This window comes from Anser anser (genome assembly GCF_964211835.1).
Source record: "Anser anser genome assembly, chromosome: 9".
Lineage (NCBI taxonomy): Eukaryota > Metazoa > Chordata > Aves > Anseriformes > Anatidae > Anser > Anser anser.
In genome coordinates, this window is record NC_139729.1 from 881,903 (window position 1) to 896,406 (window position 14,504).

The 14,504-nt window shown below is 40.2% G+C and overlaps 2 protein-coding genes across 2 annotated transcripts in view; one reads left to right on the forward strand and one right to left on the reverse strand.

The window, feature by feature from the left end:
• Positions 1 to 14,504, forward strand: part of LOC310904016 (nuclear pore complex protein Nup153-like) — a 250,767-nt gene that overhangs the window by 40,236 nt on the left and 196,027 nt on the right. The window lies entirely within an intron of this gene.
• LOC310903972 (uncharacterized protein) lies at positions 1,196 to 13,846 on the reverse strand (the record flags this gene model as incomplete). Its single annotated transcript, XM_083848092.1, has 7 exons — positions 1,196 to 1,589; positions 2,408 to 2,453; positions 2,980 to 3,175; positions 9,696 to 9,900; positions 11,902 to 11,989; positions 12,228 to 12,320; positions 13,562 to 13,846. 7 exons carry the CDS (start codon positions 13,844 to 13,846, stop codon positions 1,453 to 1,455), a joined length of 1,050 nt encoding a protein of 349 aa, XP_083704218.1. The 3' UTR covers positions 1,196 to 1,452.

The window sequence follows — 14,504 nt, forward strand, 5'->3', positions numbered from 1 at the left end:
TGATCAGCTACAAGCAACCTGGAAGTACTGAGGAGTCACAAAAGAGAATTTGCATTACATTTAAGAACAGCATGCAGCTTAGGACCACTGCTTTCACTGACTACACTAAGCCATAAAAAAGAATTGGATTCTTACCTGCCATCACAGCAATTATGGTTTATGTTGCCCCCAAAACACACACGGCAGTACCAGAACTGTGTCAACTAGCTTTAACAGCTTCCCCAGCTATTAAGTACAGTAATTTCTGCTTCCTTTTTTTTCTTGGAGGAATATTCTTTTGTTTCCAGCCTCACTTACTTATTATACACACTGTTAATTAGCAACTATTTCTCCATATTCATAGGGTTATGGAGTCCCTATGACTGGAAAAGACTCTGTACCCTTCAAGATAAGAACAGCATAAAGGCAGCAACTCGCAAGACTGCTCTAGCTTAAAGCAAAGCTTTCCTCATGGCTCTCATCTCCTTTGACTTGAGTACTGTCATCCTTCTACCAGAGCTTTAAAAACTTCATTACCACGAATGAAGGAAGACCAGAGCAATCAGAGAGGGTAGCAGAGGGTATAACTTAAGGAGCTGTTACTAGGATTTTTTTGTTGTTCCTGGTGGACTATTTTTCTCCTTGCCAGCAAGGAGGGAAAACCAGCAAGTTGTTTTCTCCAAGATTTTTTTTTTTTAGGTTTAAGAACACGGATTATGTTGTAGCAATTTCTTCGCTGTAAAGCGTCAGCTGAGAAGTCTAACAGTAAGAAGGGCAAGGGAAAACTGAATGCTGATGCAGAGAGTGCCAGCAGACATCATCCTCATTCCACGGGATGTTTGTAGCTATGGCAGTTGAAGTCTACACTTCCATATGCTTAACATACCCTATTTATAAGCCGATTTTAGCTGACCTAGCATGTATCAGTAGTACAGTTAGAGCCAGCAGCCTGCAGGAAAAAGTGGGCACAGGTGTTTCCATAGCAAGGCCTGTGAGTGTCTCCCATACATACTTCCAGTCTAAGCAAGCACATGAAAGGCTTGGCTTGTCGCTTACCTAAGGAACCAGGAAAACAAGGGAAAGCTAGATTTTGCTTGTGTCCTAATGCCCATATAAAAATAAAGACAGATGAAATACCCTTACTACCTTGTTAAATTCCATAAGCCGGAAGAGAACGTGCTGCACACAGGTACAAGTAAAATCCCTTGCTGGCAGGTTTGCAGAAACAAATTTTTTATTTACACAGGCAAGTCTATCTTTAGACCCCATTTACCTCTTTACATTTCTCGAATATTTACATGACTTCATGATGCTCCAAGAAGGGAGTGATGAACAAAAAGATTACAGAAACTGTCAAAAGCATAGCAAAAAAAACCCAACCTATCATTGTGCTTTAAAACTTATGAGCTAGAATAATGTAGAAGAAATGTAGTTTTAGCACTTTGGTCCTAACGGTCATGCTCTAGAAGACACTTAAATAGCAGAGGGGATTTCAGAAGTGACCGTATCCAGAGGTTGCCAGTGACAATTCATGAGTGAATCGTAGAGTTCTTCGCTTGTCTCCGTGAATTGTCTGTTCATTTCATCAACATCCAAGTAGAGCTGTGGATCTGAAAATAAAAGCCTGGTAAGTCCAAGTATCAAATCTGAGGCATGCACGCAAAAAAACTTCACGTGAAATGGCTAATAAAATGTATTTTAAGCTAAGTGTAATAAGCTATTAGATCTACTAATTTTAGTGAGGTATTTAGTCCTCTAAAATTTTGAGCCTCACAGCTCCAACTTTTGGGAATTTGTATATTAGAAGGCTGGGACTAGAATTGTCTTTCAAGATAAAGACAAAGACAATGTTTAAGATAGTAAAGATAACGTTTAAGGATAATCAGCCATGAAACCCTCCCAAGAGTCATTTAATTCACTTCTACGGCAATACACGTTACATAGGATAGTTTCTAAACACTAACACAAAATGCCTCCACGTGAGGAACTTTGCAAACCTTCCAGGACACAAATATGTTTTGTACCGTATTTGTAAGTGCAAGCTGAATCCTCCTTTTGGAATCTGCAACATAAGCTTTTACCTCAGGGTGGAGAACAAAGCTTTTGCATATTACTGAGTTTCTAATATAAAATCTGTTTAGCGGAACCAATACAAAGAACAAAATTCTGTCTTAGACCATTTTCAAATGGGAATGAAGGCACAGGTACAAGAAACCTGCTGCGAAGCATTGACAGTGTCCCGTTTTACTTGATGCGGTCAGTGTATGCTGTATCAGCTTTAAAACCCCAGCTGATTGCAGATCAACCCCACAGAGGTTTGACCTCAGCTGAACTTTCAAGATGTTCTTCATCCAGTAGAGGTTGGCTTGTATTGTTAAAAGGCACAAGGATGGCTAAACTCAAGTGACAATGATAGAACCCTTATTACCGTCAGTAATTAGGTCATCACCGATTGCAGTCATAACTGAAGATTCCTGAAAGACAGAAAAGGCTAAGTTTAATCATAACTCATTTCAGAAAGCATCACAGATTCAAAGTGCTGCAGTCTCAATCCATTCCTTCTTCCTACAACTACAAGGATAGATGGCATTTTATCTACTTATTTTTAGAAGAAAGCCAATATTGCAGTACAGGTTGGAAGGGACTTCCGGAGGTCACAACTAATACATTGACCACGATAAGACCACTTACAACAACTGTTTAATTTGCTTTAAGCAAAGCAAATCAGAAGAACAGGAACAGAAGAAGCGTACGCAATTATGCTGTCAAAACCATTCTTTGGTATGCGTGAACAAATAATGGTGTATAAATCACTAATTCTATGGATTTACTATTTAAGCACTTAAATACAAACACCTCTGAATGGAATCTGCTCTTTTAACTTCACACTAAGCAGAAAGCATGTTTTCAACTTCGGATTCTTTTTGCTGATTCACACAAATCTGTACAACGTATTATCTGTGAAATATTTTCTTTACAGCAAGCGTGCACTATCTTTACCTCAAAAACAGCTGGAGCCATTAAAGAATCTCCTAAAGAGCAGTCTCCAACAGCTTGCATGCTGTCATAGGGAGCATAGGAGCTGTAGTTGTAGTCAGCGTAAGCATCGTAACTCCTCTGCGAGTGGTAGTTCTGGTAATCTTGGCAATAATCATTATAGTTGTATGACTGGTACCGCTGCAATTCTGCTTTCAGTCTGAAACATGAGAAGTTGCATACAGTCAGAGAACAAGAGACTGTAAACCCAGTTCTGAACTTAAACAATTTGTCAGCTTACATACTTCAAAGCTTAAAAGGAAGCTTTCCTAAACAGTCACCTAAGTGACAGCTTAAGTCACAGCTCAAAACCTCATTTCTATAGAAGCAAGCATCCTCACCTTTGCCAATACCAGAAGGAACTGTTCTCATGGATTAACTCCAGAGCCTTGACATGGTTACCTGTACACATCAAGTATTTTTAGCGTTGGCATAAGCAAGCTGCTGCTATGTCTCTGTGCTTTGCTAAAGATTGATTTAAGACCAGAGACATTTATCAAGCACAGCTGCTTTAAAGATGCAGTCTTAACCCTTCTATCTTTTGTTTGGTTAATTACTAGATCTTATTTCCAGAAAGAAGTGAATGGAGTCAGATTATCCATTTCAAAGAAGCATCTGACACCGCCTGTCAGTTTGCCATGTCTACCTCCACCTGCTCAGTTTTTTTGTTTGTTTAAAGTCCATTAAACATTCAACAGCTGCCAACTATACCACTCAGGTGAAGTCAGTCTTGCTTAACAACACAATCGCGATTCTCCAGCATGACGCCTTATTATTAGTGGGAGAATTACAAAATACGCTGGTTCTTAAGAAGAAAGGGCCAGCTGATTAGCTTTCACTACTTTCCCTTTCAAGATTTTCTCAGGGGCAGCTTCAGACTAATGACAAGAACCAAGACAAGTGCTATCTGTACTAAAACTGAGGTACACTGCATAAAGAACATTCAGATAACCCAGCTGCATATTCAAAAAAATCCGCTGTTTAGACTTGTCTTCACTGATTCTGTACAGGCAGACCTCCTGTGTTTGCAGTGCCCAGTTTCTCTCACTTGAATTGGGGATGCAGAGAAGTGAGTTCTATGCTTTTGGGGAAGAATACAAGCTGAAGGCATTCTGAAATAGCTTCCAAACTAAGCAAACATGAGGGACAAACTAATCCAATGGCTGGGTATTTCAATGCTAAGAGAGCACGGTACTCAGCCATTCAGAAACGTATTACTGATGTGTATTTTAATACCTACATTTGTTTCAATACTGCAAAGCTACACAAGTTCTAATAAAGAGGTAATCCATTGTCTTGTTACTGTAGTAAACAAACAGAAGATACATCACCTTAGGTCTTCTGCTTCCAACTGCACTCTTCCTACATACAGTTGTGTAGGGAAGGAAAATCTGAAAATACTGTTGACGTTCTTCTGGATAGCCGAAGCAAGAAAACATGTTTGTGGCTTATTCTTGTTTTCAAAATAAAACAATATTAATTTAATCAAAAAATTTTGGCAAAGAAGTTTGGACAGTGCTCTCTTGGAGAAGAGCATTTCCATTCTAAAGCAGAAGGAGGCAACATTTGCAGAATTATGCTAGGTAAACAGAAACAGAAGTGTCATTTTTTACTATTTAACAGAACACACAAGCTAACCTCATGAACATACTGAAATTGTTTATATGAAGTCCTGTTTTGTCAGTATCCTGGATCAGAGTTCATCAAATTTGGTATCAATTCTTTAACCGTTCAGAGACCTGAATTGCCTTAAATAAGTGATAGAACTGAGCCGGTAGAGTAAGAAACCCTCTCAGGAAGTGCTAAGCTTTAAACTCCCCATTGCCCTAAGCTCATGAAAAGCAAAGAATAGCATTCTAAACCTGTTCTAGTAATAACGCCTTTGGCTTTCCCCCTGCGTTCCCATTTTTCCCCCCCACTTCTTTCCTTTCAACCCACTGTAAAACTAGTTATGTGCTTCTCTCAAACTAGAGGGAAAGCTCTAAGAACAAGAACTCCCTAGCATATAAAACCACTTCTTGTCCCTTCTACCTTATGCAGGCCCAAACCTGAAAATATTTTCCAATGCATTCAGCTTTGCTACTGTTGAGAAACAAGGCTGGTTACAATGGCAGCTAAGCCCAAGTTGCGCTGTCTGGCTAGACTTAACAGTTGGATTCCCCCAGCCATCCTGAAGCAGGTTGATGAATCCAGGGAGTCAAAACATAGGACTTCTGCATTTCTGGTTTTGTAGACTGCATCCTGTGTACAGCCACTACAGCAAGGGCCACAGACTTTCCAAAGGCAGAGCTACAAGAATCCGATTATTTAGAATAACTGTATCAATGCACAACTCCTTGGTTACCTTTTAGAAATTCCTATGCTCAGCCGGATTCCTTTTCCCCCCAGACCTGGTGCGTTCTGGCAGTCTTGCAGTGCCCTCATCTGATCACCTTGCTCACCAAATCTGACATAGGCATACCCTCTACTATTTTCAAAAGGGAGAAAACCAATTCTGGTATGCATAACAGTTACAAAGCTAACGAATTCAGTTTCTGTCTTCTACAAAAAACAGAAGATAGCAGCTACTATAGCTTCTATTACTTAAGCAACCTCTCTGGCATGTGCACGTGCACAGAAAAGGCTTTCACCAAATTAAAAAACTTGGGCCAGGAGCAAAAAGCTTATTCCTTGGTAGCATTAAGATGCAACTCACTGAGAGCCAGCAAAACAATACATTTTAAGTGCTCTCTGCGTAAGTAATCAGATTCCATATTTCTGCATATACAGCAGTTAATCAGTTAGCACTAACCCACTCCTTTTGGAGCCACAAACTTTATTGGTCACAAACACCAAGAGCTGGCTGTAATTATCTGAACCAGTATTAACCGGTACCTCTGAACTCTTCAAACAAAAATATCTTTCAGGTGCTCTTAGAAGAACAACATCAATTGCCTGCAACAATTTGATGGCTTTGCTAAACGGAGCACTGAAAAGCACAGTGGTACAGTTTCTTTTGTAGCCTGTTCAGAAATTATAGCCCCGTGCCTACAGCTTCAAATCAGGCCAAGCTTACCAGCCCAACTCTTACAGCTTAAGTTCACTGCACTCGAATGCCTTCAAGACGTGCTTTTAGGAGCCATGGAGAAGAACCCTCTGGTAAGACCACCATTATAAAGTACTGAGTGTTGTTTTACACTTAAAATAGAACTATCTGTTACAGTCATTCATCAGCTTTCCCTAGGCTGCTGCTCTCTCACTACTGAATGTGATCCTGCTCTCAGTTTCCCACTAACTTTTTCCCCCAGCGGTTATGGCCTCTTTTCATCTATGACACTTTTAAGGGACTACACCGTGTTGAAAAATGCTGGTTAACATTTCCTTTTACACAAGGTGCCTCATCGAATTTTCCTGACTAAACCAAACCCCAGAACCTTAACTAGAAGAGGAAGCACACAAACACACATGCCTCCCTGGCCACCATATCTCCCCAAAACATATCTGTTCAGTAACAGACCAACTGTAAGAATACTGCGATTAAAATCAGTATAGCTCTATACACTGCTTTTGTTCGGGATTACTAGCTAATGTCCTTTCCCTTACCCCTTCTGGAATTAATACTGAATTCTGTACTCCAAAACGCGGTTCTTAAGTCATACAAATGACATTTAACAATCAGAATTTTTCCACACAGTGATCCTCAATAAAAACTTCAATCCTCTACTGCAGTCTTTCAACAAATTAAAGGAATACAAAACTGGCTAATAACTGTTCAGTGATTTTTGGACCTTTGTAGCACTAGAGTAACAGCAGTACACTCTGCAGCATAGTTGCAAGTACGTGGGAATAAGATACTCTCTCTCATCTCTTTTTTTCTCTGAAAAGTGTGAGGCCTCTATTTCACCCTACTAAAGATTTTACCACCAACTGTACTGCTAGCATTGAGACACTGCAACTTCTGTGCTTGTATGAGATGCAGGACAGGTTCCTTAAGGTGTCGCAATTTTTTGTCTAAACCTAGTGTTGAGATCAAAAAAGGGATTGCTACTAATTGCGTACGTATCAATAACCAGGACAGAAGACATGCTGCATATAGGAATTAAACTTTTTCTAAAGCTCTAGTACATGAACATATCAAATCCCGCAGATTTTTTCTAGTATGGTTTCAGAGGTCTTACTTGATGGACATAAGCGCACAAGTGAAGACAAAAGATATTCTGTTTACCTGAAGTACATGAAGGTTTGAACTACATTCTAGTCCTGATCTTTCCAGTCAAAACTGTTTAAAAAACAACCCACCAAACAGTAAAACAAACAAGAAAACCCCATGCTTCCTCTCTACATAAAACTTTTCACAATTGTGTTTTCTGCCCACCACCTGGCTTTAAAAAGTATACGAACTTCTTTGAAAGATCATGTTTTTAGTCTGAACTCCAAATGAACAACGTGTAGGGCATGTAAAGAACAAGCACGTCATTAATGAAAGCTTTTCTCTAAAAAGGATAAACTTATTCTTGGGGAAAAGTGTGGAAACAGATGTTATCTAGGCAATATTCCTACAGGAAAAACGAATAATTTTGCCACACCTCAAAGGAAAAAATAATTGTGCTTAACAGGTAAGAAAATAAAAAAAATCAGAGCAAACCAAAAAATAAATCACAGAATATGCATCCTCGTTTTAATCATTAAGGATTACCTTTGAGCTCTGCTTTGGTGCTTGGCTTTGCACTTTCACAGGCTACACACTTCGTGGCCTCTGCTTTGTTTTGAACCAAGCAGGTCTCCCAATCCCAGCTTCCTTCAGGCTTCTTGAATTTGTCTAAATCCAGAAATTCTCCAGAAGGAGCAGAAAATGCAGATGCACTGCTACTGGTCACAGGTGTTGGACCCTCTGTGAGACAAACAAGACAGTTAACCATCCTGTTTGAACATGAACTATAAAATGAGCATTAACTTTTAAATCTGATTTGTCAAATCCCACAGAAATGTTCAAAACTACTCCGCAACTCCCCCCCCCCCCGCCCCTGAAAAAAATAAAAGCCACCAAAAACCCACAAAGAAACAAACAAACAAACAAAAAAAACAGAGTGGAACTCAAAGCTTCCAAACAACACACAACTCTGTTCAGCACACAAGCTTCTGCTGCTGTTGACCACAGTGTAACCTCCATAAAGAGGCCTGACAGGTGCCTTTTAAAAAAAAGGTGCCTTTTAAGAGAGAAGCAGAAGATAACGCTTCAAATTCAAAACCGGAAAGACAAGAATGGCTCTTCCCTTCCACAGCACACGCAGAAAACTTTTATCCTAGTATTACTTGCATCGCTCTTCCTCTTGACAAGTGCAACGTAACCGTGCAATTCACTGCACCATGGTCACAGTAAACCCCTCATTTCCAAAATTCCTCCTTGCAATGGCAAGAGCCTCAGACAAAGATGCCGACTGACCGCTCAGAGGTTGGAAGTCCAAGAGAATCAACTCTGTCTGAAATCCATTATCTTACCTCAGGAAATTTCAGTCTTACCGCACAGGATGAATACAAAAGCCCGGTCTAGTCCATCTTAATTTGTTTCTTCCACGATATATTTGCACAGGTGTTTTTCGATGTAATGGCATGTTAAATGACATTTAGAGTCAAAGTTAGAATTAGAATCGTATTTTAAAAACAATACAACCACGCTCAAAATCAATTACGGTCACACACAATGGGAAACAACCCAGTACTGCCCTGAAGAAGTTACCCAGCGGGTCACTCGCTTTCTTGAAGCCTACCACTGACCTTCATAGGCATCTCTCTGCTTTAGCTTAAGACTAGTTAAGACTACACTGTCTTGAAATCTGGCTTCACATCTCCCCTCAATTACATACAAACGGTGAGTAGAGGCATTTTGGACACATTCTGTAATTTTTTTTACTTATTTTTTGAAAGAGAAAAACGCAGTCATTTTTAACTCTTTCTATGGAGTTCTCATTTTCGCCAGTGAAAAATCACTATGTTGTTTTTAAATTAAGTCACCCACTTCAGCCATCTTCCCTCACCACCTGCAAAGCCGGGGGTATCTGCATTGATCCAGCTCCGTACTAATACATTTCACAATCAGTTCAATTTATGCGACAGGCTGGAACCTGGGCTGAGACCTCTGAAGTGCCTGTAAACCAATCCTGCAGACAGCCGCTAACCCATCAACCGTACCTGGGAATCGTGTTGCTTAAAATATTCCATATATGCAACGTACTTTTATTCTGTACAAGATTCACAGAGGCTAGGATGGAAACAACAGGAAAAAAAGGACCATACCTGGTTTCTCAGACTGACAGGCTACACATTTGTTATCTTCCGTCTTATTTGGTACAAGGCATATTTCACAGTCCCAAGAGCCTTTCGGCTTCTTAAATTTGTCTCCAAAGCCCAGAGTGGCTGTTGTGTCAGTGCTGCTCGAGGAGGATGTCACTGTCACCGAGCTGTCTGTGACCACTGGTCATGTCAGAGCAGGCATTACTCCCGTTCCAGGTTTTGGTGTCTCACATGCTATACATTTTGTAGCTTCCGGTTTGTTTTGGACAAGACATGTATCACAATCCCACGTTCCAGGTACTGTTTTGAATTTGTCTCCAAAGCCCAGCATCCCTGCTGGGGGCGCTGCTGGCTTTGAGGTGTCGCATTGACTTGAACTTACTGTCTGTTTCATACTCTCAACTGTTGACGCTTTAGTAGCTTGACAAGTTACACATTTGTCCTTTATGTCTTTGTTTTGCAGAAAAGGGTCACATGTATCAGATTGCCAGTACGATGCTTGTTTAGAAGTCTCTTTACCTGCAGAAAAAGTTGTTATTGCAGGCCTAGTATAAACCACTGTGCTTGTTGTAGGTTGTGCAGACGTAGAAGAGCGTGTTTTCAACAATCCAAAGTCTAGGAAGCAAGAAAAAAAAGTCTTCCTGTTAGCGCGGCACCTCACTACATGTAACTAAGTGACTTTACTAGAGGGCAAAAATTTCAGCTCAGGTGCCAATGGTTACAACTAGACATTCAGACCGAGCGCAACAGGAAGTCCCCAGAAATCTTATCTAAACGGATGAAATTTCATCTGCTGCACTGGGTCACAACAGAACATTTCGTTAAAGCTTCATTTAACTCTTTGTTTCCAAGCAAGCTTTAAATCAACATTTTCACTGGTCGATACAAGTACAAACAGACAGTAGCTGACTGAAATCTGACAGTCCAACGTGGAATGGAAATAATACAATTTGATTAAGACGCGATGCCCAATCGAATCAAATTTCTAAAGCTCCTCCTTCCGTAGCAGATGACTCAAATCTACTCCAGTAACTGTACAGAAGTTTGTACTCGGAGCAGCAATCCATGCGGTATTTTCCCACAGATGCTGAATATTAATTAAATAATAAAAACTCAAGACAATTGAACAACTGTCTAATTTTCTATAATCTTTTTCAAAATGCATCGGACACAGGACAACTCCTTATTTAAAAGGTGGCAATTTTAACAGGAAAGACAAGCTACTAATACAGAAAGACTAAAGGAAATGCATCTTAAACAGCAGCTCAAGTTGCTTGTAAATCTACCTTGAACATAGTTGTTTTGTGGTTTGTTTGTTGGGTTTTTTTTAGTCAAAAATGAAGTCTTTGAACAATGTGGATTTAGATTCTGCTTCTTTTAAACCGATAAAGAAAGTGAATGTCACTTCACTCAGAGGTCTTTCCTTAAACAAAATGCACAATGTATTTTCTCTCACTTAGCTCTTTCCAGTAGAGAAATGTGCTGCCTTCTTCACAAGTATGTAAGTTAGAAGAAGACTTTTGGGAAAAGATCAAATTCAATAAAGCCCTTTTTCTTAAAAGATATCTTTTCCACAGACACACTTTATGAAACTGTTGAAAACAATTGCAATTGCTTAAAAACAAAATTCAGAAAAGGGTTTTTAACGTAAAACACTCCACTTCTGTTTGCAGTTTAAATTTTAATCCACAGGAGCCATTGTAAGCTAAGGCCCAAAGATTCGCAGCTTTCGCCATGTATTTGGAACTGAAGCTCTTTCCTATTCTTTCTTCACCTGGGCTGAAGGTGGGACAGGAGTGTTGAGTTTTACAAACATTTCCTTTTCAATTCCACAAATTGTATTTACTTAAAATGAAACACCGATTATCTGGCTAATTCTCTTAGTACCTCATTTACAATTACATCCTAACACGTAAAGGAGATGCAACCCATCTGCTTTTCATCTTGCAGTTTTACTTCCAGCAACAAACACCACTTAGAATAGAAGGGGGCAGATGCACCCTAACAAACGCAGCGCTTAATGTAATGCTCTCCTACATTCATATTTATAGCAGATACTCTATTAACCATAAGTCGTGTGTTGGTTTTTTTTTTAATAAAAAATGCTAGCGTATTTTTTGCAGCATCTTTTTAAAAGGAGTTCATTATCTCTCCAGGATTTTTTAGAACGTCTAAGACGCTTCCTTCCTTTAAGACGTGGGCAGTGGTGAAGGGACCACCAGCAAAATCTTTGACCTCCTCTTTCTGTGTGTTGATGTTGGTTGAGGTGGTGGTGTCTTTTGAAACAAAAGAAAACAAAAACAGCTTTCACAATGTGACCTAGTTAGAGCAGATTATACTCACTTTTGTTAGAAACAAGAATTTCCAGCTTTCATGCTTCTCACATAAGAATCTTCACAAATTCTACTTACTTTGCAATGCTTTATGATTACAAGCAAAACAAAAAGCAACAAAACAAAAAAAAAATATAAAAGCAGATCTGTCACTGGAAAAATACTGCAGAAGTCCAACACTGCCTGGAATTGCTAGCATGCGCAGACAGGACAGATTGAAGATTTAATAAAGAAAAAAAGGAAAATCAGCACTTCAGATCTGAAGTGCTAAAGTTTCAGTTACCTAGGGTAAGAAAGGGCGTCACTGGAGTACCACTGGGTCCAGAAAGTTCTGCCGATTTTACAACGGGAACACTAAATGTAAACCCAATCTGCTATGAACAAGAGAGGTTTTTCAGATTCTCAAGCCACAGGAACTTCAATCGAATGCACACACAAAACCAAATCTGAAAGCTGCTCTTCACATTTGTAGCACGCATGCTGAATGACAAATTATAAGCCAGAAGCCTACATACTTTTCTCCATCAAGGCAGATTCTGCTTTAGTGTTCTGCAACAGCCTACTAAATGCCTAAGAAAAAAAGTCAAGCTCCTTTATTATTTTACTTACAGAAGACGTAGGTAGCACTTCTGCCTCAGTAGATTTCACAACTGGAGATGAAAACGCAAACTCAGGACTGCTAACAGTACTTGTTGGTTGTATCTGTATTTTCAAAAGAATTAAAGGTTTATATTTAAGAGCAACAACTACCTGAATTCACTACCCAACAGAAGTCCCGCAGTGACGTCGAAAAACCTGATGTTTGAGTTATTTTGCAGATAAAAGTAATAATAAAACACAGGGAAGTTTCCAAGTGGGTATAGGACAATATCTTCAAAACCAAATTCCAGAAACTGAGAGGAAAAGCTGGAGATGCTACTTAGGTCTAAATGCACGGAAAAGCAAGCCAGGAAGCTGAAGAACGGCAAACTCAGCCCAATGATACTCCAAGAACTTCAGCAAACACCTCAACATGTTAAAGCAGCTGTCTACTTCAAACCGTACAAAAAATATTTCAAGTACTCTGGAACAGATTAATGTTTATTTTATTGCAATAATATGCCAATTATTGCACCCTAGGCTCATTCTATGTGAGGCTTATATGACCACGTTACCTCTAATTTAATAACTTAAATAAAGTTGTGGTTTAACCATTGCAGGCAACTAAGCACCACACAGCCACTCGCTCACTCCCTCCAAATGGAACAGGGAAAAGAACTGGAAATAAAGAAGTAAAGTTGTTAAATTTGAGGTAGCATTAATGACTCATCGCATGTAATGGCTACCTGGAAAGACAAATGCCATAACCCTGTACATACTCCCCACTCCTTCCCCTTCTTTCCCCCAGCATTTATTGCTGAGCACGATGCTAAATGGTGTGGAATATCCCTTCGGTCCTCTGGGCTCCGCTGTCCTGGCTGAGTGCCCTCCCAGCCTCTTGTGCATCCCCGACCTCCTCGCTGGCAGGGCAGCGTGAGACACAGAAAAGGACTTGTCACTGTGTAAGCACTGCTCAGCAACAGCTAAAACACCAGTGCCTTACCAACACTGTTTTGCTCACAAATCTGCAACACAGCATCATCTACTACGAAGAAAATTAACTCTACCCCTGCCCAAACCACTATAAATAACTTGGCATAAAGTCCACACCCCCCTTCCCCCGCAGACTTCCACAGCATTTGAAGCAGTTATACAATCACGTTAAATGGGAGTTGGCAGGCTCTAAGACTGAGAGAAGCAGAATCAAAACATTTATGCCTTTTTCCCCAAACTGGCATACAACCCCAATTCATTCAGCTGCGTAGAAACTAATATTTGTTAGTTTCATGAGCACCACAGAAAAAGTCAACTCGCAATAAAGCAGTATACTCATTGTAAACATTATTTATAGCATAAAGATTTACCTTGCCCGCCGCCGTCGCTGCTGCATCTGCCATGCCTGCCGCCTCCGTTGAATTTGCCACGCTTGTCGTTGCCGCTGTTGACTTTGCCTTGTCCTTTGTCATCAGCAGATATGGCATGCCCGCCGCCATTATTGGATATGTCAAGCCTGAGGGCACTGTTGAACACGTTATGCCCGACGTCGCCGTTGTATAAATCATGTCCTCCACCTCCTCCTCTGATAGATCTGTCAAGTCCTCCACCTCTGATGGATCTGTCATGCCCTCCACCTCTGATGGATCTGTCATGCCCTCCACCTCTGATGGATTTGCCATGCCCGTCGCAGCTGCTGGAGTTGCCGTGCTCATTGCTGCTGTTGAAACAGCGCTCGGTGACGCTGAGACAGCGCTACTACCAATGAAACTAGAATTGAACTGAGGCAGCGATGCAGCACTGATGGGTAGGGGTATGTTCGGTAGCACTGGTTCCTCCACTTCCTAAAGTTGCAAATTTTAATTTTTCTTATACAAGACATACTACTTTCTCACCCCATCGCACCCAATTTATTAACAAAATTAAATAGAACAAAAATCCATACAAATTAAGAGAAAGCAAGTTTCCAGAAGAAATCCCGATCTCCCCACCTCTGTCTACCACGTCATTTTAATTTATGGCAGGCCTGCTTCCACATTATACTCTATTCAACAACTGTACAGCAAGAACACTGAAAGTTAACTCAAAACCTGTGCAGAACAGAGACGCACAGATCACATTTTTTTTCTTTCTTTTCTATACTTTAGTCATCAAAGCTCTGGAGAAGCATCATCCTTTCTAACTACCCTCGCATGGCTTCAATTAAGAGTACACTCTCAAGACAAGTGAGAAAGTGTTCCTCTTGCAAAATTAGGCGGGATAGCTGCCAAAGTTTCTAAAGTCATTACAGCAGGGAACGTGGAAAAAGGTAAT